General features: G+C 44.2%; 2 protein-coding genes across 20 annotated transcripts; one reads left to right on the top strand and one right to left on the bottom strand.

Moving 5' to 3' along the window:
* Positions 1–4,698: 4,698 nt before the first annotated feature.
* Positions 4,699–14,176, bottom strand: LOC133890681 (uncharacterized). 5 transcript variants are annotated; one of them, XM_062331173.1, is made up of 23 exons: positions 13,825–14,175; positions 13,176–13,643; positions 12,909–12,977; positions 12,705–12,827; positions 12,470–12,619; positions 12,260–12,391; positions 12,094–12,173; positions 11,753–11,847; positions 11,417–11,484; positions 10,953–11,095; positions 10,074–10,181; positions 9,893–9,968; positions 7,455–7,591; positions 7,218–7,377; positions 6,941–7,120; positions 6,752–6,868; positions 6,331–6,486; positions 5,989–6,159; positions 5,835–5,901; positions 5,430–5,563; positions 5,137–5,232; positions 5,007–5,069; positions 4,699–4,935 (listed from the first exon to the last, which is right to left on the bottom strand). In XM_062331173.1, the coding sequence occupies exons 1-23, from the start codon at positions 13,981–13,983 to the stop codon at positions 4,867–4,869; spliced, it is 3,021 nt and encodes a 1,006-aa protein (XP_062187157.1). In that variant the 5' UTR covers positions 13,984–14,175; the 3' UTR covers positions 4,699–4,866. The 5 variants fall into 5 exon arrangements, 4 of the variants coding, with proteins under 4 accessions (XP_062187157.1, XP_062187156.1, XP_062187160.1 ...); XM_062331172.1 differs by having other exon boundaries at positions 5,430–5,553; positions 5,789–5,901; positions 13,825–14,174; XM_062331176.1 differs by lacking the exon at positions 13,825–14,175 and having other exon boundaries at positions 5,430–5,553; positions 5,789–5,901; positions 13,220–13,352.
* Positions 14,177–14,315: 139 nt separating this feature from the next.
* LOC133891004 (uncharacterized) lies at positions 14,316–27,348 on the top strand. Of its 15 annotated transcripts, none has more exons than XM_062331684.1 (12): positions 14,316–14,869; positions 16,212–16,372; positions 17,506–17,567; positions 17,677–17,907; positions 18,003–18,949; positions 19,050–19,121; positions 19,212–19,280; positions 19,362–25,979; positions 26,292–26,360; positions 26,444–26,530; positions 26,621–26,828; positions 26,926–27,348. In XM_062331684.1, the coding sequence occupies exons 5-8, from the start codon at positions 18,757–18,759 to the stop codon at positions 19,979–19,981; spliced, it is 954 nt and encodes a 317-aa protein (XP_062187668.1). In that variant the 5' UTR covers positions 14,316–14,869; positions 16,212–16,372; positions 17,506–17,567; positions 17,677–17,907; positions 18,003–18,756; the 3' UTR covers positions 19,982–25,979; positions 26,292–26,360; positions 26,444–26,530; positions 26,621–26,828; positions 26,926–27,348. The 15 variants fall into 15 exon arrangements, 12 of the variants coding, with proteins under 12 accessions (XP_062187668.1, XP_062187669.1, XP_062187660.1 ...); XM_062331685.1 differs by having other exon boundaries at positions 19,362–26,120; XM_062331676.1 differs by having other exon boundaries at positions 18,003–18,107; positions 18,203–18,949; positions 19,362–26,360; positions 26,926–27,345.
* Positions 27,349–27,441: the final 93 nt, after the last annotated feature.

The following is a 27,441-nucleotide window of genomic DNA, read 5'->3' as shown; positions in this document are numbered from 1 at the left end:
CCCTTCGTTTTCTCAGTACTGCCTACTTGATTGTGCTTTTTCTGGCATTGCATGTTCTTTCTAGGATATCGGTTCTGCGATACCATTTTTTTGAGATAATGAAAAAAGTTTCCAAAAATTATATATAGTTCAGTGGTGCCATGTTTCGGCGTGAGCTTAAACTAGTCACCCAAAATTATATATACCACATGTAATATAGTCTATGTTCGTTTTAGGGATGCAAATTAATTAATCTAAATGTATCCACTGACATTCTTTAGTTCAAGCATTTTGTTTATCTGGGTTACACGTTTGGATACGAGATAGTAGCAAGCATTTTGTTTTTGTTGAGAAGTCTTAGTAAGTGGGGAGGCATTTGCACATGGCAGTTTCTTGCCTGGAAGTGCTACATCAAATTTGCAACATGTTTAGTCTTGATGTTTTCGTATTAGTGTATCGATGTGTTAAAAAAAGATATTATTCTACGCTCAAATGCTAGTTTTTCCTCCAGCTGGCCGCTACCACTTTGACAAGAGCAAAAGAAAATGAAGAGCAAAGAAAACCTGAGAACTAAAATATCATATCTATAAACACAACGCACTAATCTGGAGAGTAAGTCAATATTCTGTTGACAGAACATTGGAACAGATCCAAAACACCGGACTATACTCCATACCACCATATGCTCCTTTTGCATCTTTTTCCCGGAAGGAAATTTTATGAGGTTGAACCTCACAAAAGACCCGCTTTCTCTACACGACAACGTGTCTATACTCTCTCTCTCCACTCCTCTCTCTCTCACCTGAGCCTTTGGATCATAAGATGAGTGGTTGAGATGTAGGTCTCGCGCTCTTTTGTGAGGTCAGATCCCATAAAATTTTCTTCCTTCTTCCCCAACGAGGAACACTTCAATTCTTGACACGTGCTGCTGGCACTTGACAGTCACCATAAAATAAAATATCCGGAGGCCACGTCACATCCTTAATGCGCAAGTAATGACAAGCAAATCGATCGCTGATCTATGATCAGTCACCATCTCACTCTTATTCTGCAGTATAAAAAAGCTTATGCAGCCTACGCACAATCAAATGTTTTTATTATCCTCCATGGCATGGCATGTCATGGATCATCGAGCGGTTAGTTGCACTTAGCTTTCACTCATCGCAGGAGGGCCAAGTCAAAAAGAAGGCGGGGGATAAGGATGGATAGCTCGATGGAGCATCGGGTGGAAGTTTCCGCTGGGGCAGGGGGGCAAGTGAGCATGGATTCCATTGGCCAGGTAAAGATCTCCCTGGCTGATGACAGGGATGACAGGTACAGGCTTTACTTGCATTGGCAGCATCTGGGGCTTCCTGTGTGTGCAGGGAAATGGAGGACCACCTCAATTTTGCCAAGAAAGACGAGCAGGGATAGTAATAGATCTGTACCGAATTGTCATAACCTTCTCAAGCCCGCGAAGGGCAAATTTTCTATCTATGTAGTATGTCGGTACACGACGGGTATCCGAAATCTATGGGTCACTTGTGGGTATATATTTTTAAAATCTTTTGACAAAGTAGATCCTTTGTGATCTTTAGAATGCTCTTTTTATAGCTCTCTGGATGACATTGAAGTCGAGAGTGCTACAATTGTCTAGCTACATGTTCTCTTCATGCTGTATAAAGTGCTGGTGAAGCAAAATGCTCCTTGGTAACAAAAACAAAAGGTTGTTTTCATTCCCAACTAGTTCTTTTCAACACGGGATAAATTATGCAAGCCCTTTTCTGAACATTACATTCTCACTGGCTAGATTCTGAATATTAGGCAAAGATGGATGTGCGCGGGGCAGCGTCGCGGGGCGGCTGGGCAAAAATGGATCTGCGTGTTGTGTCGTGGTGGTGGCGCGGGGCAGTGTCACGGTTGGGGGCAGCGCCTGGAGACGACGACCAACTGGGCCTAGGGGCGAGGTGAGAGCGTGGCGGTGCGTGGCGGCTGGGGGTGGATGTGGCGTCTGGTGTGAAGAGTTTGCGTCCAGAGAGTCTGAGATGGACTAGGCTAGAACTAGAAGTATTGGGCCTAATTGGGATGCTTAATAGCTGTGAGTATTTATGGACAGATAATAATAATCGTGTCCAACTATGATTTCATGGGTACCCGACCCGCCATGTCTATGGACCAAATCTTAGACCCATGTGACAGGTGCGGTACCCGTGGGTAGGATCGCCATTCCAGAAGTGGATGGTCGGGTACACCCATCTGCGCTTGTAATTGGTGGATGAAATTACCGAACTTGAATATTTTGTTTGGTGATGGAATTCGGTGAGGCCGTCGTGGAAGAGATTCGGTGGATGTAAGATCACGTGGTCCACAGGGTTAGCGTCTCCTCTTCCACCAAATGGGAGTAGTGAAGTGTGCATAGAAGCTGTAACAATTTTGCACGCAAACCAAGATCCACAATGGTGGATCGCAATTGCAGAAAGGGAATAAGGATAGTGATGACAATTGGAGTCGTGGGTCTGGGTACTTGCGGATTCTGTATCTGATGGGTCTGAGTTCAGATCTAGATTTTCACCTACAGGTCTGACGGATCGGGTACTTGAAACGGGCTGAATCAGGTTCGAATTTTCAATTTTACTCACAGATACTCACGGGTCGTCTGAAATCCCAGCCCAAGGCACCCATCAAGCCACAAGCCGGCCCAACTGAACAACTCACCCATCGGGCCACCGTCACATGCCTAGCCTCCCGACTCTCATCTCCCTGTGCGGCCTCCTCGATGCCCGACGACCTGGCCTCTCTGTTGCCACCTTGCCCAGCCTCCCTAACAGCTAGCTACACCACCACCCTACCCGGCCTCCCCACGGGTCACCCCGTCAAGCCTCCCGGCTTCCCCACCGTCCGACCGCGCCGCCTAGCCTCCCGCCACTCCGGCCGACCACCCTGATGCCTGGCCGTGTCACCCGGCCTCCCGTCACCCCCTCACCTAGTCTCCTTACTGCCGCCCTGCTCGGCCTCTCTGGTCAGCGAGCTCCCGACCCGACGGGCACCTAAAACTAGACGGGTGTAGGTTCGGGTCTCAGATTTCACTCAATCACCATTTTAGACTTAGATCGGATTTAGACTATCGGATTTCGAGTTGGACGTGATTTTACTCCACCTGGCTTTGCCCCGAAAAATCGTGCTTCGGCTTGTGCGTTCGGAATGGAGTGGCCGACGGGCACCGGAAGCACAGGAGCACCGTCAACTCACCCTGGGAAAAAGGAGATAAACGTGCAAGCTGGACTACGCTTGTGCGGCGGCGCACGTCGTGTCCACGAAACATGGTGAAAAGGAGGTAAACGGATGGCTACAAGGACTGTTTGGTTCACAGCGCTCGTATGTCGAGCCAAATTTTGGTGGTGACAAAATCTGGGCAGGGCCAAATATGGGTACAAAGTATGGTGTTTGGATGGTAGCTAATCTAATTTGTGGGCAAATTTTGTGAGACTCACGTGTTATTATTATTTTTCGATGAAACATATTCAAGTGAGATCTTGTTTTGTATATTTAATTGTAAGGAATATAATGATGCAAACAGATCATAATTTGGATATACGTTTTGGTAGATATATCAATTTAAAACTTGTTAATCTATAATTTTGAAATCCGTGCCACCCTTTGAGCTGCTGCCACGTGTTCTCGGCTAGCCAAAATTTCACAGGCGACCGTTTTCTGGCCCGCGTTGTCGCCGGCGTGCGTAGTTCACTGTAGCTGGGCTGGGCGAATTTTTTCCAAGTCAGCCAAATTTTTGATAGGAACCAAATGCAGGCTTAATTATTCAGTCTGGCTAAAATTTGGGTTGGCATGGTCACACTCCAAACACACCCATAGTCCGGAGTGGACTTGGGCTGGATGTGAACGTGATGCGCATTTCGACTTGGAGCCAGCCACGCGGGCGCGGGTGGCCGGCCGACACGCCAAAGCGTGGCCCGGCTGTCGTTGGGCGTGCGACGTCGGCACGTTACGTCGTCCTCACGCGCCCGGCCACCGTCCCCGCGCGCGCGTGCCGTTTAAGCGGCGACCCGCTTTGAGATCTCTCTTGTTTTGGCCGGCGTGCCCCGGTCTCCACCTGGAGACCGCGCAACTTGTGACCCCGGGCCCCGGCACGCGCGCAGGCCGCAGCGCAAGAGGAGGAAGAATGTACGGTGAAGTGCGCCTCGCTCGCGGCCGCGTACGTGCGAAATCAAGGAATTTGCTTGTGCACACAGCACTAGAACCAAAACCTTGCAACTCTGCCGGCCTACAACGACGCCTGGGCACTGAGAAGGACGTCTCACAGGTGCCATGACGTACGCTTAAAGCATTCAACTGAAGCACCGTGCTGTGCTAACCGCTAATGACTGACAACCGTTTCATGTCCAATGTATGAATGTAGTTAGTCCTATATGACGTTCCTGTGACTAGGGCTCTTTCTCATAGCTTCGTCTAGCCTTCAGCATGTGAGTCGCCGGCCCCGTACGTGGCTGAGGCTCGCAAATCGCAACTTCGCAAGCACAAGTGCACACGTACCATGCGTACTCTGATATCGTTTAGTACAACCCATGTTCGCCATCAGCAGCTCAGGCGTTGTGTGTTTCTTGGGTGTGGCGCTTCGAGTCTTTGAAATATACCCTGTGTGTTTTTCTCCTGGAGGCTAAAGGTCCTCCTTCCTGTGCTGTGCTGTGTTAGACTGGGGACTGCTCCTTCAGTCTAAAATGTGCAAACATGCAACTTTTTTTTCCTTTTGAGATTAGATGCATGGAACTGCTTGTTGTAGAATGCTAATCAACTTTCACACAATGAGATTAGAACCGTGGTTACAAATTGCACCTCTACATGATAACCAAACAATAGTTCTATCTTTTCTAGCAACTTCATCAGAACCGTCGATTAGCTTCCACCTCTTCGATGAGAAGCATCTTCCGCTTCAAAATATGATCTTTCATGGTCGATTACTCCCTACACAAGCAACAAAATCTCTCAGAGCAAACCAATTTTACGTCTACTGTAGGGCGAGTGAAAATGTATACCTTTAGAATCAAAATTGCTGCCTCCTTCTCCAAAACTTCATTATATTCACTGCATGTCAATGACTGAAAAGTAGAAAGAGACATATCAGATTGAGTCCAAAGTTGAGTTCAGCACGCCATTCAATCTTACTTGGATACAATTTGGGCAGCCAGCAGCACTCGTGCAGTTGCATGTGGAAACAAGTTCTAAGGCAGCTAGTAGAAGTTCCCCAAAGAGCATCTGAGCCTACATTATTAAACAAAAGACAAAAGGTTGATAATTTTAATCTTCACTGAATCAGCTAAATCCTTCACATGTTAATCTGGTTCTAAGGCGGTAGCAAGAACTGGTGCTCTTTTAAACCTGCACCCTCAAGAGTATGATATTTGTCAAAGTGTAAGCATAATGCATTCTGAGCTAATATCCATCAGTGAACAGTTTACCTGTGATGCAATGCCAATACCACCAGGGTGTCTATCATATAACAGAATTCTATCCGGAACGCCACGGGTTTCATGAGGATTCGCGCATTCTGTTCCTAGGTCAGAAGCACTACACATCATATGCCTGTGAAAATCTATTCACAATCAGCAGACAAACAAAAGAACAAAACAAAAATCTAGTTTCAATAATAGCACTAATCTGAGAGGTTGCATTACAAGTTCCTGGCATAGCTAGGGAAAGTGATATTCACTACTGCATTGTTCTCACTCTATTCTGGTTTACGCAAATAATTTTTCTTTAAAAAATCATATACCACATCAGTTTTTTTATCGATAATTATTATATAAACTTAACTTACAGAGGCACTATATTTAGGAGTGCATGAGAAGCAGCATGTGAGCCACCTCGAAACTGTAGTTTTCTTTCCTCCACAGTTATCTTTACCAAGTGGGGAATTCGTATCCAAACAGCCTAGTTTGACATCATACAAAAAATGTAAGAATAATATGAATGTCAAGATATAAATAAGATTTACATAGTTACATTTAAGCCACAGACCTGGGAATCAAAGGAATATGGGGGCAGGTTGAGCTCGAGGCTATCTGATATTTTATTGCTTGATTTCCATATGCGATAAAAACCAAACCATTTGGTAGTCACCTTGCAATCATTTGCTTGAGCAGTTGTCTTCACATGGTTATTTCTACATGTACTTGTTGGAAGATAAGCCTTCAGCATGTATTAAAATAGTCAACATTACGTGAACTAGATACGGTCAAGAAAACCAAGACAGAAAAGTATTAAACAAAAAATGTAGTGCTCAAAACCATTCCAAACATGAACCGATAATACAAAAAAAGTGCATATGAAGAAAGAGTTATTATGATCTTGAGAACATACAAATTCTCCTCCAAGGACATTGATGTCAGTGTAGTCTCGTGTTTTCGTGTAATACTTTAAATCAGCTTTCCTACAGAAAGCTGTCCTCGATGACAAGTCAAGTTCCTCAACTAAGTAATTGACACCCTGATGCATGTAAACAGCACCTTCATACACCTGAAATTGAAGAAAATGCCACTTTGATATAGTAAGCTACTAATGCCAGAAGACATACAGTGGCAGATCTACAATACTTGCATATGGGTCCAGCATATAATTACGTATATAAGTTGTGTCAGTGATTTAAAAAAATTTATGGTATGATGGGTCCTCTAGATAAATCCATCAATTTATCTGTCAGTTTTGCCAGCAGTGAAATATTCAAAGAGCCCTACACATATAAGTATATAGCAGATGATCAGGAACAGACTGAACAGATTACCTGAAAAAAGGCCTTACTTTCCTCAATTTCCTCAAGTAATCGGTTATTTAACTTGTCAATCACTTTGTACTTGTCATGCTCAATCGCTCGTATGCTCACTGTCTGTGAAGGACTTTTCTATAGAAAACCAAAATATATCTTGCTATTAAAAATATATATTAAGAAATAGAAAATAAATAATGAACAAACCTCAGGTCCAATATAGTTCCACATGCTTGAAGAGAAAGGTCCAGATGGGTTGTTAATGATATAACCTTTGTCTTTTAGGGTCGTCATTACACTATCCAGACTATACCCAAAGTAATGTTCATCATATTGCAGACATAAGGGGTGTTCATAAGCAGCGCAAGCAAGGTGCTGTCCTAAAACCTGTAAGGAATTTCAAATTTCGGAGACAGAGAAGAGTTAGGTCTCCAAGTATTTGAAATTAACAATTAATCGATAAAATAAACACAGATCTACGAACCTTTAGATTATGTGAATCAACTTGGCAACGCTCAATTGGCTTGCCAAATAGTTTATGTGGGAACTTCATGAAATACTGATCTAAAGGACCCTCAAAGGCAACATAAATGGCTAATGATTGTTTAGCTCTTCTTCCAGACCTTCCAGCTTGCTGCCACAAGCTACAGTTAAAATTCTGTATCTTAGCAGGGTGAAGAGATAAAATAAAACTACATCGAACAGAACACTCCTCACCAACCTGGCAATACTCCCAGGAAATCCAAGATGTAATGTTGCATCAATATGCCCAACATCGATCCCTAGTTCAAGAGCATTAGTAGCAGCAACGCCACGAAGTTTCCCCCCAAAAAGACCAGCCTCAATTTTTCTTCTGTCCTGCAAATAGTATGTTTTTGAGTCCATAGTACATTGCATAATAAAATGAATATTCGATGTGTGAAAATCATTTCTGTTTGGAGAAACGTTCAGGACAATCCAAACTTAGGATTCATACAGAAAGGCTAGTACATGGCTGTCCTTTGTGTGAAGTGTTTCAATGCTTTTTGCTCAAAAGTGGACATCACAAATTGAAAAGCAAAATGAGGGCTTCATTTGCATCCATTTACCAACGCACAAGGACAGCAGTGCAATAGCATTAATACAATTTCAGGGCCTTTCTGCCCTTATTAAAAAAAAATGTGTTACAAAATTGTTGTTTAGGGAATTTTTTACAGTGCTTAAGGGATCAAATGCATTCAACAAAGATTGGCTGGGGAGAAAAAATTAGACACGTTCACTGAATAATGTAGTAATTAACTGGAAGTACATAAAACTTTTTTTCTTGAACATGCAGGAGAATTGCGTGTCATTGAATTAATGAGGATGGAAAAACAATGTTAAAAAGTAGACACAACACACGCCACAGACCACAAAAACACAAAGGAAGTACACAGCACTCAAGCACACGTAATCAACATGATAGAAGTCTGCTACTGGTCCACGTGACAGAACTTTCCAAGCCTCAGATTCCCATTGTGACATTTTCATTGAATCAAATTGGAGGCCGAGTAGAAAAGTCGGTGAGCACCACAGGCAAGAAGAATAAACGGAGAAGAATAATCAGTGAGCATATTGAGGACGATAATTGGGATAACTAGATCGCTCCGCCTAGCGGTCTCTGATCTTTACTTTGTTTATTTCTTGTTTGCCCTAATACACAACTATTGCCAACTATATATAGTAAGCCAACTAAAGAGTCCCAATCCTAATCCAATTAACTATTAAATCGAATCCAACTCTATCTCCTAGCCGATCCTATCTCTAAACAAATCAACTACTAAATTAGCAAACATATTTGCTAATTAAAAGGTAACCTATCTCCTAACTTGATCTCATGCTCTATTGCGCCTATATCATTTCCCTCCTTGCCATGAAACAGCTCGCCCTCGAGCTGTGGTGGTGGCTATGGATGCAACCCATGGAAGTCCCATGCTGATGAAAGTCTGATGTTCTTGGAAGGTACCTTGTAGTTCTTGAACACACCAACAATGTGAAGGATGGAGACGATATCATCCTTATTTCTTAGCATAGGCACCGCTGTAGCAACTAAGGATAACTGAATTGAGAGTGAGACATTTGTCACCGGCAATGCAATTGACACCGGAGCAGAAGTAGTAGGAGGTTGTTTGCTGACCAGTAATGCCACAGATGGAAGCAGTGTTGCCTCCTGCTTTGCCTCTACCTCCATGCATGTGACGGCAAGAATTGGTAGCACTATGGTAGACTTTGGATGTATGGCCACTAGAGCAGATGGTAGTGCTTCAGTTAGCACTGGTAGCGGCGAAGCGACTTGTGCTAATGTGACCACTAGGGTAGGTGGTGGCAGCATGTCCAATGCATTGGTGCTGAAATTTTTCGCCCATTTAAGTTGACGAACCTCGATTGCTTCAACCTCTGCCAAAATTGTCTCCATCATCTTGCCGAGAAGCTCTATGGTGTAGGTGTCGTCACCCATGATGAGGGGTGCAAGCCAGACAAAGCAGTGGTGGTGGAGCGGCGTGGAGTAAATCTACGGCTGCTGCAGGTGGAAACCGAACAACGGCGGCGCCGATGGCAGCGCAAGGCAGTGGTGGCTGCGGTGGCTATGGTGGAAGGACAACAGCGGCGGCGGTGTGGTGGTTGGCACAGGAACAATGGTTGGTGTAGCGGTGGCGGCGTGGAAGACAAGCGCAGGAACATGACTTGTGATACCAAATATTGAGGACGGTAACTGGGATAATTAGATCGCCTCGCCTAGCAGGCTCTGATCTTTATTTTGTTTATTTCGTGGTTGCCCTAATAGTCACAATCCTAATCCAACTAACTATTAAACCAAATCCAACTCTATCTCCTAGCTAATCTTATCTCTAAACAAATAAAATACAAACTTAGCAAACTTATCTCCTAATTAAAAAGGTAACCTATCTCCTAACTTGATCTCATGCTCTATTGCGCCTATATCAGAGCACCGTAGGAAAGAAAAATTACTTAACTGGTTTATTAAAACTTTAATAAATCCATATATGTTGCAAACCAATTGTGAGATTATGGACCAGAGCATATCTTATCAGGCCAAAAGTCATCCTAGATCATAAAACAACCTCAAATCACAAGCGGAATGGTAGAACACATTAGTGAAATATGAAAGGACATAACAACCTCTGCAATGTAGCCAGCACGATATACACAGATTGAATCTACCAATTCTTTTGCAGTTTCCCGAAGAATTTCACGCCTACAACAAATGAGTTATGGGTAATCTAAAGTAAATGTGCAGTGCATGTCACGAAAAGTTCAATGAAACGAGAAAAGTAGTACAGAGAATAAAATGTGATCTTACGTGTAAGATAGGACAAGCTCGCATAGCTTCCTAGTTTTACAGAATGCAATGCAGCGGAGCCCATGTTGAACCATCTCAGAAAATAGATATGAAACCTCTACTATTGGGCTAGCAAAGAAAATAGGTGCCATTAGTGCATTTTCACATCACAGTAATTATAAAAAAGATACATCTGGATGGGGCAAACACCTATTCACTGGGATGCAGCAGTAATCCGAGTACATTCAGCACTAATATGAACCTTTGATTACTGTTATGAGAGAATTGTACATTTAAATTTTGCATCTTAGAGCTAGGTAGACAAACGTCAGTTTGCACAGTAAAACTTTTTTTTTTGGCATAACAATAAATGATGATTCTTCTGTTTCTGCTGTTATTGATGGAAAATAAAATAAAGGTCCTGTTTGCATTATTTCCTCAAGCATTGCACATTTTGATCTGAAAGCAATTTCGATACCTCACGAAATAAAGGTGCCTTACTTTTAATATGTCACTTAAGTACCATAACATAGTACTCGAAAATAATGGTGTCGCAGTTAACCAATATGTCCTCTGACTAAAAAATTAAACCACAAGTAACAATGTTTTTGTTTTATGAGAATCTCAAGTAACGTGGTGCACTAAAGTAAAACTTCATTCTGATTCTATGATTCATGAGCCATGTTGTCTGTCCAAAGATAGACAATAGTACAACTTTTAATAGCAAATACTATACTTTTAACCACTTGAGAAATGAAACTAGGAAAACAGCTATATGGCATCAGTGATCAAACACCCATACATAGATCAAAACCCAATGTGAACGTAAAGTTATAATGAAAAGAAAAGGTACCAGTAACATAACTATAAAAGGGTAAAGGGGAGTGTATATCACTATACCTTGAGCGTCTAGTTACTGAACTACCTTTTGAACTTCCTTCCTTTGTCATATGTAGTGGGGGGTTCCACAAGAGAAAGTACTTGGAACCACAAGGACTTCCATCATTCTGAATCAACTCCACCTCATTCAAATTGGCCAGTTCCTGGAACAAATAGGATTTCTTTGTAAAGACAAAATGCACCCAGCTCCGTGCAATATTCCCAAAAGAGCGCCGCTTGCTCAAACAAAATTACCCAAGACATTAAGCTCTTGCTCAAGTTACTAATAGACACTTTTCATAACAATATTTTTTGAGAGATTAAAAGGATCTGCAAATCACCAAAAAATTGACATACTTTGAAAAATAAAAAACTATAAGATGGATCTAGTGTATTTACAGAAAACTATTAAGAACAGCAGGTTTATTTTTGCTAGGTACAATCATGTCTTTTCAAAACTACACTAAAGAGAGGGCACAACCTACCATAACATGCTCGCGTGGGTTTGCTGAGGTAGCTGTACAAAATACGAATGTGGGATGACTACCATAAACTGCAAACACAAAAACACAAGGGCTTTAAGAATTATACGTGTCACTGCATCAGTAATTCCTAAACTTCCATAGATCTGAAAAGTTATACCATAGAAGTTATAACTTCTAAGGAATTGTATGGGAATTTTTAGGGAGCAGATTGGGATTTAGGAAGTCAACTCAAGTAATAAATTCACATAACTCAGAAAAGTTAGTCCTGGTACACAACATAAATGAGCCTTAATTCAACTAACAAATAATTTTTTTGGTTCAACTAAGTATACATACCATTTGAACAAATACGCTTCAATCTTCTAATTATAAGTGAAGTATGGCAGCCAAATGCCCCTTTGTATGAATGTGCTTCATCAATGACAATATACCTGAGCAAATTATGAGAAAAACAGTGGTATCTCATTATGGAATGCACAAGAAATGACATCAAGCAAAAGGCGCACCTATTCATTGGGAAACTTAAAAACAGACCCTATATGATGAAACAAAATCATTGACAAAATAAAACAAGGATAAGCCAATAACCTCCATCTGAAATTTGGTAATATTTTCAGGGATTAACCCAGGACGATGAATAAAATCATTGAGCAAACTAAGGAACCAATTACTTTTACCTGATATTTGACAGAATCCTCTGGAATTGACCATGACATGGCAAGATTGACACATGCAACATATCTGGGTTGGTAATTAACTGAGAGTAAAAAGATAAGTGATTAGACATGTTGGAATAATAAATCAAATTAAACATAATTCTATAGCCCAGAAGAACATAGTTACCAGTCGGGCATTATCCCTAATCCACAAACGATCTTCTCTAGGAGTATCACCATCATATATTTTCACATCAATATTAATATGAAATGCATTCTTCATCTCTAGTAAAGTCCTCAACTGATCTTGAGCTAAAGCCTGCGAAACAAAAGGCACATGAATTTCTGTCAATACTACAAATAATCATTCCTAAAATGTAGTAGGTTATGCCCAGACCTTTGTTGGAAATATATACAGAGCACATGCCATCAGGTCTTGAGAGAGAGATTCAAGAACAGGAATGTTGTAACACAAAGACTTTCCACTTGATGTTGAAGTTGCAATCACAACATGCTTCCCAGAAATGGAGGATTCTATGGCTTGAGACTGCATTCAAGTAAAAGGTCAACATACGAAAAAATGATCTTCAACCAACAAAAATATGTGCAAAAGATGAAACATCCCGCCATACCTGGTGGCTATACAATCCAGATATTCCAATACTCTTTAGTGCTTCTCTCATAGCTTCTGAAAGATGACAAGGAAGTTCCACATATGATGCCTCTCTAGATGGTACCTCTTCAGTATGTACCATCTGCATATACAAGTTGCAATAATGAAAAGACTACGGTTTTGTTTACATCGCTGTTTTCAGAAAGGTATCTAAAGTGAAAACCTGTCCCTCCTTTCCAAGTCCTTGTTTCAGATGTTCAACCATTCCAGCAGGTTCTAACGGTTGCATATCCTGCATTCAAACCAAATAATCAAAAAATCGCCTGGATTCTATGGAAAAAATTGTCTGGCAAGCCAATGTGCATAACACATGCCTAATGTATTCTTCTTGGGCAAGGAGCACTAAGTTGTGGTTTGAATTTGGCCTATGGGTGATGGAAGTTAAGATGAAGTTGACATGGGCAGATTAAAAAACTGAATGCACACGTACATGACACGACAACGCAGCAGATTTGACCACCCCGCTTTTCTTACTTGTATTGTACTGCTCAGATGTACCATTCGCTCCATACGAAAGCGTTTCTGGGGAGCCATTTCCATTTTCCTTGCAATTTTTTCTCCTTTTCCTTGAAGATCCAGTTGAGGAGCCTTGGCATGTTGGCATATCCTCTACAAGCCTCCCAGAGCACGGGATGCTTGAGGAGTAAAAATCTTTTGATGCAGCATCAAATTGTGGGCTGGTTGGGATAGATGACAGGTCATCCATAATGTCTTGCCATGCTGAATTAGCCGCAGCTGACACTTCTGGTGCCTTTGATGGATTGACGCCCTGCTCTTGACCTGGCACGCGGACTGAAGAACATTGCTGTGGCGTCCTTGTAAAGGGAACGAGAACAATGAATTCTCCATCACCGATGACAAGGCTGCCAATCTCGACGTGTAAGCGCAATTTAGCACCCTTCATCAACAGAAAATTGTTACCATTAGAAATCCGCAGTCATATACAATTGTGGCGAGTGTAGTGCGGTTGCAACAATCTAAACAAGGCCCAATGCCGTGAATCGAGAGAAACCCATTGGAGTATTGGACGTCGAAGTGCTAGAGGCAGAGAGATCAAGAGGGAGCCTGCTGCAGGGCACCTTGAGGAAGAGGTGGAAGCTGGGGGAGACCTGCGCGGGAGGGAACGAGCTCCTGAGCGCGGCTTTGAGGTCCCGGACGGAGGCGTCGGCGGTGATCATGACGGCCGTGGACCGCCCGTCGAGGGCCCGGACCTGGACCTCCCTCTCCTCACGCGCCATCGGGGCCTCGCGAGCGACCAGAGACCGCCGCCGCGGCAAGTGCGGGCCGGGAGATGGAGCAGCCGAGCGGGGTAGGGTTGCGGTTCGGGCCCCGGCTGGTGGCTAGTTTTGGCGCGCGCCGCGCGAGGAAGGGGCGGCGGTTGCGCGGCCGTCTCGTCAAGGACTCGTGCTCCGGCCAGGCTTGTCGGGTGCAAATGGCAGGCGGGCTCGGTGGTGTGGGCTCGCTGCCTGATTTGGGCCCGTGCCGGGAGTTTTTTTTATATTTTTTCTCCCCTACTTAAAAAAGTTGTAAAGCATGTTGTTCTGCCAGAATATGCCTTTACGATTCCTCCGCCACCCCGTTCACCGCTAGCCAGCACGATCTCCTCTCGATCCCTCCTCTGCCCATCTCCTCGACCGCACGATACCTCGCGGATCCTTCGCATCACCTATTCGCCTCTTGATCCCTCCTCTTGATCTGCCGAAATCCCTAACCCCAGCTCTGACACCACCAACCCTGCCTCCGCCCTCTTGTCGTCGTCGCCTCTCCCGCCAAGGAAGCGCTGCCTCTCCTCTTCCCCATCCCCAACGCGCTCGGCGTCCCGGTACCGCTCCCCTCGCGGCCGCCGCAGCAGGAGCAGGAGCCGCAACAGCAAAAGGGGATCGCTAGCACCATGAAAAACCAGCTAGCCCTAGCGTTGCACCGATCGCGCCGCGGCGGCGACCTCCCCCCAATCCTCCCCATCTCTCCCAGTCCAATTCCATCCTCATCTGCCGCCCACCGCCATGGACGACGGCTCCTCTAGCCTCCCCCTCTCCCCGCCGCCGCTGCCGCAGGTCTACCTTCGCCACCCCGTGCCGCCGCCCGCCCCTGCTCCTCTCAAGGTCCACTTCATCCGCTTCTAAGGTATTCTCCTTTGATCTGCTACAACCAGAGCTCCTTCATTTGATTCTGCTTCTTAAGTTCTTGATTACGATGGCTGGTTAGTTTGAGTAACTCTAGGTAGTACCTTTTTTTTGCGTGATGCATTGGTGCATAGTATATTACTTTCCACAATTATTCTTCTGAAAACTGTGTGTCGCTCAGTCCTTCGTCAAATTGATCTCCCCTGTAGATAAATCGCTTGCCCTCTGTTTTACTGCCGTTTCATAATTTGCTTATCCATGGGTACCTATCTTCTCAATCTACAAAGAGAACAAAGAAATTAGCAGTGTCAGATTGTCTTAAGAAGAATTTTCTCCTCTGTTTTTAAAAAGTTAGAGAATACAGTTCACTTGAACTCCGCACCTTTCGCAATAGCTAAGTTTGCATGAGTGTGGTGTCTTTTGGAGCCGGGTGTCGATTTCTTTTGATTAGAAGCAGGGAGCTGAGGTGCCCATTTCTGTGCATATGTTCTACTTACACCACTAAAAAGGATTAGATCTGACAATTGATTTGCGTCACTGCCCTTATGCCTTGCGCCACAGGTAATTTTTTCTGTCTGAAACTTTGAATGTTTGCCTATTGATCATTTATTTCTTTTTTGTTTGCTAGGTGGTTGACGATTAAATTAGAGCTTAGCTGGTTCGCATCTCGCTGAAGGAACTGCGGTTGCTGGAACTGCAATGAAGGCGAATTTGCTTGCTTGTGTATTACGAGTTCTCTAATTTAATCGTCATTGGTCCATTTCTGTTGGCTTTACCTTTCTGTTGTGGAGATTTAGTCATTTGCATTGCAAATCCTCTGAACTGCATTATCTGTTATGCTGAAAAGCAATATGTAAACAATGCATGTAAACACCTGGGTCTTGTAGACTACTTTGGCACCAAGTGCTTGAGTAGGGCCACTTCTTTACTTGGAGTACTGGATGGGATATTGCTTTTATAGCATATGAAGACTGTGGCATAAAGTCTCGACTTCCATTGTAGATTTCCAAAGCTAGCATATATAGTCGCAGTCAGACATCTAGAGCAATATTGTTAGTTTATTTACTGAAGTGTAATTTGTCAATGCGACAGTTTGGTTGGCTAATTGCCTTTGCTACCATAAAATCCTCTCTTTATCATATAATTAACGAGCACAAAGGATATTGCGATTACTTAGTGTTCTGGTGGCACTGAACTGGTGTTAATTAGCCTATCTTGTTAAAGTACCAACAATGATCTTGGCTTCAATTATTGAAGTTGCACTCTGTCAAAAAGGACTCAAAAGTAATTTTTTTCTTTACAGGAACGAATTTGCAGTTCAATATACTTTTGCTGTTTTGCAGGAATGGAATATGCTTATTCAATCACCGACGACTACAGATTGGTATTGTCTCAGCAGCCAAAGATAGTTGGAGTACAATATGGGACTTCAGTATTTTAGCCACTAAAAGTAGATCTACCACCCTTCAGCAGGACGGTACCAAACACAAGGAACAGACAAAAGGTAGTTCAAATACTCACAATGTTTGTCATGAAGCCCATTTTCGCTAAGAGCGTATATAACGTCTCTTGGCTTTCTTGATGAATTTGGAATTTGAGGCATTACTGATTTGGTATCGTATTCAAATCAATGATGGTGACAAGTGCATAATTCAATAACAGTAACCTCATACTAAGGACAGATTACTCCAGTTCCCAGAATGTAGATAAGTCCTGGCTGTTAATAAGAACCCAAAAGCAACATATCCTTCTCCGTCCTGGACTAATAGGTCCATGTTCAGTTCCATGAGCATCTGCTATCATCACACATTTCCACTACCAGGTTTTCAAAGCTGCTAATAATGCTGTCGAAACGGTTTAGCTGTGTGAGCTGGTGAGTTAGCTATAAAAATGTAGTAGGACCTGCTGGTCTCAGTGAATCTGAGGGCAACTTTCCTCCTGGTACAAAAAAGCAAAGGGATTAAATTTACACATGAGCTTCACCATTCTTTTTGGAAAAATTTATAATGGGCAAACATTTTTGTCAATGAAGCTAATTCTTTATTGTACATGAAATTCAGAAAAAAAGGAATGTAATTCTTAGCTGTGATGAACTTATAGAATTGGTTGATTTTTTAGTCTTATCCTCAAGCTAGCTTGTTAGAGTTTGACTGTTATAGATAGGAACGTAATCTTTATTGTCAGTCTTTAATTTCATGTACATTATCTTAAAGCTTAGCCTATTCTATGATTTGTTTTGCTAATGTAGAATGGTTGGTGTGACCTTTATTTTGTAAAGATGCTCTACAGTTAACTGTGTTTTGCAATCTTTCAAGTACAAGTTAAGAGTTACTTTAAGTCTTCACGTTAGCCGTGCCTGTGTCCTCATTGTTTTAACTACCAAAGAACTGTTGGGTGTACTAATTAAATTATGTAGTCAGACAAATTAGGGGGGAAACAGGCATATATGATAACAAACGAAAGCATTTGTAGTGTATGATAATGCTATGTTTGGTTGACTTGAAAATTTACAATATGATTGTACATACGCTAAGCTGATGCCTTGACATTGGTTTATTATCCTTAACAAAGCAAGAGCATCTTGATTTCAGAAACTTTGATGACTGAGTGTATAATCACTGGTAGTCTGTCTCGCAGATGTTCAATATCCAGCAAGTCCGGGGGGCGCACACCACTCGGAAACATAACCAACACTACCGGTACAAGTATTGCAAAACTACTTCTTCCTACTTCGAGTTCATTATATATATATATATATATATATATAATTTGATGCTTCGCGACTAAATACATGTTGTACCTTTTCAGATAGGGTTGGCAATAGCACTGTTGATCCACCAAAGACATCCAGTTCACTGACACCCCTTGTAGATCCTAAAGAACGTAAGAGGCAACGGGACAGGGAATGGTATGCGCTGAAAAGGGATGAAATTCTAAAGAAGCAACGTGAAGAACATCATCATAAGAAAGCACAAGCCCATTTGAAAGATGCCGAATAGCATCAAACTCAGACAGCAAAGAACTCTATTCAATTTCCAGGTACTTTGAATTGTAACCAACAGACATTATTATTTATCGAGCTAAGTACATGTTGGGTTATTTTAAGAAGCTAAAAACATATTCTATATTTTTAGATGGTGTCAACATTAGCAACAAGGAACATACATCAAATGTCGAAAGTACAGATAGACACGAAAGCATCATTGACGTCACAATGACTCCAAACTGCCCTATCACAGGTTCTTGATGATGCCATGTTCTTGCATGTGGACACATCTTACAAATGCGACACACAATATTAGATTCCTGATGATAGCATGTGATCCCATTTTAGGAAATAAGTGTGTTCGCAATGCATCGCATCTTATTAGCATGCCAGAAGAGCCAATACAGCTACGATGTACCCCTAATAGCATCAAGACCGTAACCATTGATGATTGTGCCACTCACACTCCACCACCTAATAATTTGACGGGAGAGTTAACAATCGAGCAAATTGAAGCTAAACGAGTGAGAGAATGTGCACGATATGCAAATCTGACACCTGAACAAAAGAAAGCGATACGTGATCGTCGAAAGGTCTCCGAGGTATTGCGACGCAGCACCCTAAGTGAGGAGCAGATTGAAGCAAGTCGTGAACGTCGGAGGGTGCATAATATGACACCCGAGGAGAAGCAGGCAAAGAGAGATCGCGAAAAAGCAAGAAGAGAGTTGCGGCGCAACACTTTGAGCCAAGATTCCATCGCCATGCAGAACCCAATGTATATCCCTGAGATGGTTCCCCTTACTATGGATGCATCTGATCCTCATGGATCCAGAGTCACAAATGATTGGTCAATTCCTCCGGTCCAACCAACGCCTGTTTACATCCAGTCAACTTCAGATTAGATGCCAGACATGAAGAATGCCAATCAAATAACGCGCAGACAACGTGTAACACCTGGAGAAAGGATAGCATTGCTAGCCCGTCGTAATGAGCACTTTGCAAGTAGACGGGACAAGAAAGCTTATGCCTCAATAGAAGAAAATCCAACTTTAACTGTAGAAGATACCAATGGTTTAGATCCTCCACCACAGTCAGGTGTCGTTAACAACAGTAATGTTTTCACTTGTATTGCTCTTTCCTCAAATTCCAATAGAACATATACCCTGATGTATTGTACTCGTGTTGTTATTGACAGAAAATACCTCTCTAGCCCCTCAAACTACCAACGTCAAAGCGCCAACAACACATCCACCGGTTAGCGACGATGGTAATTTCCTTGATTGTATTCATTTTGTAATTAAAAAAAAAACAATCAGGGCCATCATATATACTTATACAAATCTGTATGATGCGATAGGTGATGATGATGGCGTCGTATTCGATGAGGACTTTGAAGAGGAGGAGGGCTACATGTTCGCTGGTCAAGGTACATTTTTGGCATTGTTTCGCCTTACATCCATATCTTCTACGTCCTTATCTAACTCGTTTATGCTAAAAATCACTTCAGACGGGGATACCGATGGTGAGGATATCGAATTCGATGAAGCTAAAGATGCCTCAGCTACTACCTCTAGCATACCTGATCCGTATGACCACGTGTATGACAATATACCCCAAGCCACGCACATGTTGAAGCCTGTTGAAAACTGCAAGCATTGCAACGTGAAGAAGTTCGAGCATGAGACAAATGGGTTATGCTGCCATAATGGAAAGATTAAACTATGTACCCCAGAAACACCACCTGAGCTCATGAGGCTCTGGTCGAGTTCAGACGTTGATGCTAGGCACTTCCGTGAAAGCATTAGGTTTTTCAATGGTCATTTCTCATTCACTTCACTATACTGTAACCTTTACGGTGAGACCATTGACATGAGAAAAAGTGGTATTTACACGTTTCGTGCCCACGGCCAAATGTACCACAACATACGGTCGTTTGGTATAGACGAGACCGAACCCAAGCACTTGGAGCTTTACTTCTACGATGATGATCCTACTGTTGCCACGAAGAGCAGTACCAGCAAGACAAGGAACTTATTAGAAAGCTGGTTGACATACTTTGTGACAACCCGTACTCTGAACAACTCAGGAGTATGGGACAGGTTGAGGACCTTGATGACTACCGTGTGACACTGAACCTTGATCATAGGTTGGACCAGAGAACATATAACAGCCAGCCACTTCGGAGATGGCCGCTGTTTGGGTTGAGGGGAGCGAACGCCGAAGGCACTTTGAGAATAGCGTTATCCTGCAAGGGAAGAACAAGCAAATATATGGCATCCGATCGTATCATGGATGCTATGATGCTCTGCCATACCATCTCTTTTTCCCTAGAGGCGAACTCGGCTGGCATCCCGATATCCCAAAGGTCGGTGTGTCCATCAATGCGGTGACCGCGGCTTGTGCGGATCGTATGGCTCGTGGTAATAATCATGAGGACCCAGGTTAGTGTTCTCAAAAGATGATGTTTGCACCATCAATTCTTGGCATAGTACTCGTTGATGTCCAACACTAACTTTGAATGTCATATGCTCTGTGCAGATTCTAAAGGTAGGCTATGCGTGTCCGTGCGGGATTACTACTGCTACAAATTCCAGATACGTTCAGGGATATTCAACCCAATACTGTTTGGCAAGCGTCTTTTTCAGCAGTTCGCGGTCGACACATACATCAAGATCGAAAGCTCGCGGCTGGACTACATATGGGCTCATCAGAAGGAGTTAAGGGCGGACCTGTACCAAGGCTTGGTGGATAGCGTGCATGCCGGGGAGGGTAGAGCGGACGCGGTTGGAAAATGGACCGTGCTGGCTACATCATTTATCGGTGGACCTCGGGATAAGAGACGTCGATACATGGATGCTATGGCTTTAGTGCGAAAGTATGGGAAGCTGGATGTCTTCCTCACAATGACATGCAATCCAAACTGGGATGAGATCACACACGAGCTCTACCCTAGCCAAATACCCCAGGATCGTCCGGATCTCGTCGTGCGTGTTTTCAGGGCGAAGCTAGAGGAACTAAAAAAGTAGTTGCTTGGTAAGCACATGCTTGGCAAGGTGAAGGCCTACGTCTATGTGGTTGAGTTCCAAAAGAGGGGTCTACCGCATGCCCACTTCCTGCTCATCATGAAGGGGTGGTACAAGCTCACATGTCCAGAGCAGTATGATTGTATCATCTCTGCCGAGTTCTTGGACAAGCGTAACTACCCAGAGCTATACAAGATGGTTGTCAAGCATATGATGCATGGCCCTTGCGGTGTGCTGAACCATGATTGCCCGTGCACGAAGGACCGTCCGTCATGCAAGAATCATTACCCACGGTCTTTCAACGCGACTACCTTACAAGGAAAGGACTCCTACATGGTGTATAGGAGACGTGATAATGGCCGGCATGCAATGGTTCGAAAACACGAGCTAGACAATAGGTGGGTTGTCCCATACAACCCTTACCTTCTACGGCTGTTCAACTGTCACATCAATGTTGAGGTATGCTCGAGCATAAAGGCCGTTAAATACCTATTCAAGTACATATACAAGGGCCATGACCGAGCGTCTGTGTCTGTGAACGAGGCTGACAAGGCTGACAGGAACGACAATATCGATGAGATCAGATAGTATAGGGACGCGAGATGAGTGACCCCCCCGGAAGCCTTGTGGAGGATATATAGCTTTGACCTAAGCAAGAACTCACCACCTGTGATGCAACTACAACTTCATCTCCCGAATATGCACATGGTTTCGTTTCAAGAGGGCCAAGATATCCAAGAAGTGCTCAATCGGGAAGATGCTGATAAGTCAATGCTGACAGAGTATTTCGAGGCGAACAAAGTACATGAGCATGCTCGGGGTATCTTGTACCGAGATTTTCCCGAGTGGTATACTTGGCAAAAAGGCAAAAATAAAAAATTCTGGCAACGAAGGAGACGAGAAGGTGGACAAGTTGGTAGGATCGTGTCAGCTCATCCAGCCGAGGGGGAATGCTACTATTTGCGGGTTCTCCTAAACCACGTGACTGGCGCCACCTCCTTTGATGACCTAAGGAAGGTTTACGGCAAGATCCTACCTACCTTTCGTGAAGCCGCAGAGAGAAGGGGCCTGATCGAGGCAGACAACACATTGGATGAGTGTCTTACGGAAGCCGAGTTGTTTCAGATGCCACCATCGCTCCGAAGGCTCTTCGCAACAATATTGGTATTCTGTGAGCCTAGCGACGTGCGTGGACTCTGGAACAAGCACTTTGAGGCAATGTCGGAAGACTATCGCCGCATCAATCCATGCACACTCGCGACCCAACAAATGGTTTTAATAGATATCAGAAACATGCTACAGTCAATGGGTAAAGATATACAATCATTCCCTCTTCCTGAGATCGATGAGGCACATGACACGACAAACGGTGTGTGTCGGAGGGTGAACTCCTAAAGCAGGGATCTGGAGGGACCCCCTTTGAGATTCGGCCGGGGGGATGATTCTGAATCTGTTTTGCGGGTGAAATAAATGGATGTAAATGCGATGGCAGGTGGAATGGAATGATCAAATGCAGAATGCAGTAAATGCATTGGAGGATTTTAGATAGGTTCGGGCCGCACTGAACGTAATACCCTACTCCTGTGTGGATGCTATAAAGGCACTGAGAATGTCTCTCAGGGATGTTGCTGGTTATAAGAATGTTTGTCTATCCTAGAGCTTCGGGCTCATTGTTCTTCGGTGGTCTCAGCTTTTGTGCTTGTACTGAACCTCTGTCTCGTTCCTTGGCTCTCAGTGTTCGAATCCGGGGAGAGAGTGAGAGAGTGTCTTTTCGTGTCCACCGGCTCCTCTTAAATACTCGTCGGCGGTAGCGTGTCCCGAAAGGGAGGGTACAAGTTCCAAGGCACCATAAATGGAAAAGCAACTATCATGGGCTGCTGCGCGAAGTGACGGGGGGTTGAAAACGCGCCCTCGCCAGGTCTCGGTCATCATGATGGCGTTCTGCAACGGGCGCCGTGGAGAGGGCCCACCGGGCAGCCACTGAGCATCCCAGCGTGCCCGCCCGGTCTTGTACGCCTGACACAACAAGGCGGCCGGCAGGGCGCCTTAGGCCTCGCGATGCTATCCCGAGGCGCGCCGGATGATGCGGGATGGGACCCGTGCATTAAATGACCCCACGCCCTCCTGCCAGAATGTGGTAGGGACTGACACCGAGCGTGGCAGGAGCAGTTGAAGATGACAGGTCACGCGCCCTCTTAAATGCGGCATCGGGCCTTTCACTGGTCGACACCTCACCGCTGGACCTCTGTGGGGGCCACCGGCGAAGGGCTTCTTCGGCCGTTGGGGAACCGAGTGCTCGGGGGTTACTGTTCACAGCCCCGAGTACTCTCTCTCGGATATGCCCTCTCGTGGTCCTCGGGGAACCGAGTGCTCGAGGGTCACTATTCATGACCCCGAGCACTCTCTCCCGGACTGGCTGTTCAGGTCCTCGGGGAACCGAGTGCTCGGGGGCCGCTGTTCATGGCCCCAAGCACTCTCTCCCGGAACTAACTCCCCTGGGTCCTCGAGGTACTCGGGTGCTCGGGGGCCGCTGTTCGTAGCCCCGAGCACGCCCTTCTCGGTAGTTGGCTTATCTGGTCGTCGGGGGACTTGGGTGCTCGGGGGCCACCGTTCACGGCCTCGAGCACTTTCTTCCCGGCACTCGGTCTTCCAGGATCATCGGAGAACTCAGGTACTCAGGGACCACTGTTCATGGCCCCGAGCACCCCCTCCCGGGACTTAGTCTTCTCGTACCTCGCGAAGATGATCCCCGCGGGAGGGCGCCATGTGGCAAACTGCTGGCCTGGCCTTGGGACTCGGGGACCCATGGTTCCTGATTCATCGACAGTGTGCCTAGGTAGATCTTTGAGGAGTCCACTATTGAGCTTGACCATGAGGACGCAACTCTGTTGGACTTCCTCAACGCCGAGCAGAGGGCCGCCTACGATGAGATTCTATCTGCTGTTGACAGTGACGAGGGCGTTGTGTTTTTTGTGGATGGACCAGGAGGGACAGGGAAGACTTTTCTGTACAAGGCGTTGCTTACAACGATATGAGGGTAGGGGAAGATTGTTGTGGCAACAACTACGTTCGATGTTGCAGTTTCCATAATGCCTGGTGGAAGAACCGCACACTCGCGCTTCAAGGTACCACTGAGTGTTGACGATGGTGTGTTCTGTAGCTTCTCTAAACAGAGTGGGACTGCCAAGCTTCTGCGGACGGCTTCACTCATTATTTGGGACGAAGCCTCCATGACTAAGAGACAAGCGGTGGAGGCGTTGGACAACAACATGCGTGACATAATGAGCCGACCAGAATTGCCATTTGGTGGGAAGACGGTTGTGTTTGGTGGAGATTTCAGGCAGGTCCTCCTTGTTGTCCGAAAGGGGTCAAGGGCTCAGATAATTGATGCGTCGCTGCGTAGGTCGTACCTATGGGATTGCATGCATCACCTAAAGCTTGTACGCAACATGAGGACACAAAGTGACCCGTGGTTTGCGGAATACCTACTGCGCATCGGTGGTGGCACTGAGGTGGTCAATGGTGATGGCGATGTACGTCTTCCTGACGATATATGCGTGCCGTATATAGGGGAGGACACAGACCTTGATAAACTGATAGACAACGTTTTTCCAATGCTTGATGATAATATGTCGGATCCAAACTACATCACCTCGCGAGCCATCTTGTCCACATGAAACGATTGTGTGGACCAGGTTAATATGAAGATGATCGATCTCTTCCGAGGGGAGGAGGTGGTGTATCATAGCTTTGATCGTGCAGAAAATGATCCCCATAACTACTACCCCCCTGAGTTTCTTAACTCGCTGACACTTAACGAGCTGCCTCCACACATTCTGAAGCTCAAGATGAACTATCCTATCATATTACTTAGGAACATTGACCCCACGAAAGGACTTTGCAATGGGACGAGGTTGGTGGTCAGGGGGTTCCAGAGAAATGCCATCGATGCAGAGATTGTGCTGGGGCAACATGCTGGAAAGAGGGTTTTTCTACCTCGGATCCCCCTATGCCCCTCAGATGATGAGATGTTCCCTTTCTAATTTAAAAGAAAGCAGTTTGCTGTCAGGCTCAGCTTCACCATGACAGTCAACAAGGCACAGGGGCAGACCATCCCCAACGTCGGTATTTACTTGCCCGAGCCGGTGTTCTCTCACGGTCAGTTATATGTTGCGCTATCTAGGGCCATCGCGAGGGCGAACATCAGGATTCTTGCCGTTCTTGCTGATAACAAAAAAAAAGAAGTGCTCAAAGCAAAGTGAGATATACACGAGGAACATCGTCTACAGAGAGGTCCTTACGGGATATGCGAGGTTTATAAATTCATATAGTGTACATAGTTAAATGCCCGTGCGTTGCAACGGGAATAAAAAATTTTCACGAGATAATACAGATGACCGAAACATGTTCTAAAATAATATAACCATGTCCTTGTTATTTTTGTTTGAATTAACATGAGTAAAATTCCTGCTATAGTTGAAGCAAGAGGCAGAGTGTTTGTTTCAAGCTAGAAACAAGATTTGCAGAGGATAAGTTGGAGGATCCAAGACTGGCAAGTGATAGTAGCAATGACCTAACACATTCGGTAAAAAACGAAAATTTGTCTAGCTTGCCCTCTGTTGCAACTTGCAAGTGAAACAGCAAGCAGCCCAGGAAAGAAACGAAAGAAAGAAAGATCTGCAATTTTTATTGACATGGCGATATACTTTGATGAATAGTAATTACTGTAGCATCTTTTCCCTGTTTTGTGTTCTAGCATCTTTTATTTCATACTAATTTCTTTAGTACAAACAACAAGCGGATGCAAACAGAAAAAAGAAAAATGATTCAGAGCATCCGCTGGAAGCCCATGTATTGATGATGCATACTTGTAGCACTTCTTGAATTAGTCTACAACTCTATATGTAGCACTTTTAGAGGTAGCATGTCTTGCTGCTCATCCAAATAAGCTTGCACTTGTCCAACTTCATCTACAAAGTCCTCCTGATGAACTTCAAGATGAAGATACACATTATGTTCTGGCTGTAGCAAGATTCAGGTCAAAAGCTGGTTGTCCCCCATTAACTGAAGCTTCAGATGAGGAATTTTGCAAAGAGAGAGAGGTACTGCTTTGACTTCCTTGATCTGCCTGTAAGTTAGGTTCCTTCCAAAGTGCATCATCATTCAAGTTGACCAGGCCGTCCTCAGCATCAATGACTTGATCTTCCTCTGAACAAGGTCATCCATTTGCATGTTAGCCACAGGTTAATTGAGATCAACACCCGGACTATATTTAGAATAGCAAGAGAGTATAATCCTATATTCCATTTTCCTTGACACACTTCAAGAAATAATTTATGCTCAAGCATGTTCGATTAGATTTTCACCTTGTCAGTCATTAACTTTTTTTCTCTGTCCTTTTTATATCTATTCAGATTCTTCCCTTTATTGGATTTGCGCTGGCAAAGTTCTTGTTCTACTCGACAGTAACTATTATACTTAAGGTAGAGGCCACTATCCTCTTGTGGGCAAACTCATGAACTTCCTGAAAAATATTACAAAACAGGGCCATTTTTGTCTGTTCCAGATATGCGGAGCAACCATGCTAAATCTCTCACTCTTGACCTCAGACATGTGGGCCGTTCTAATCCGTATCTTTGCTTAGCATGAGAAGGTATGGACACAAGACTTCCTTTCTCCATTTGTTTATTGCAGTAATCATTTATAAATTGATCTGAGGGACGCAAACTTTGCGCATCTGCAGGTTGATTGGATGTACTTTGTTGCTTTTGCCGGCACAGCAGCTGGCCTCGTGATATACTCATGCAAATACTGTCCCTTTTACCTATGTAATATGTGCTAAACCTCTGTTTTCTCTGGATTACAAACTAAGAAGCTTGACACTTTTTATCTGCAGTTGTGCCCCATTTGCATATAAATCGAAGGACCTCGCGTTTGGATGTGGACATCAGGTGCAAAAACCTTTCATCAACTATACACAATGTTTTCGCTACATATTTCATGTTTTGCAATCTGCATGCTAGATTGATAACATATATGTGTCTGCAGACTTGCGATATGGAACGCTGCCCTCTATGCCAGCAGCACATAACACAAAGATCAGGCTCTACTGATGCCATGAAGCTTTTGGAAGAAACTCCTACGCAAAATGTTCAGACCAGCTTTAATTGTATTGATCTTTGTCTTGTAATTGGTGTCTTGGTCTTAAGTAGATAGTGCTGCTGTCACTGTCCCAGTAAGGCACAACTGTAGTTTAACTATAGAAGTTAGTGTTAAAAAAGCGCACCAAAAAATAATGTACATACTCCTCCCTTTCTTCTGTACATCATCCTGGATGAGACAATGAATATTGTCTGAACATGCATATTGTCTGTACATCATCCTGGATGAGACAATGAATATTGTCTGGATGCGACAATGAATATTGTCTGTATATCATCCTGGATGAGACAATGAATATTGTCCCTTTTCAGTTGCAGTTATCTCCCCTACTTAAAAAAAACGTAACAATCCTTCCTCCCACCTCAACATTTTCTTCCGCTCTTAACTTTTTAACGCCCCCTT

Source organism: Phragmites australis, chromosome 14, assembly GCF_958298935.1.
Source record: "Phragmites australis chromosome 14, lpPhrAust1.1, whole genome shotgun sequence".
NCBI lineage: Eukaryota > Viridiplantae > Streptophyta > Magnoliopsida > Poales > Poaceae > Phragmites > Phragmites australis.
Note: the sequence above shows the minus strand (reverse complement) of the source record. Positions and strands in the feature narration are given on the sequence as shown.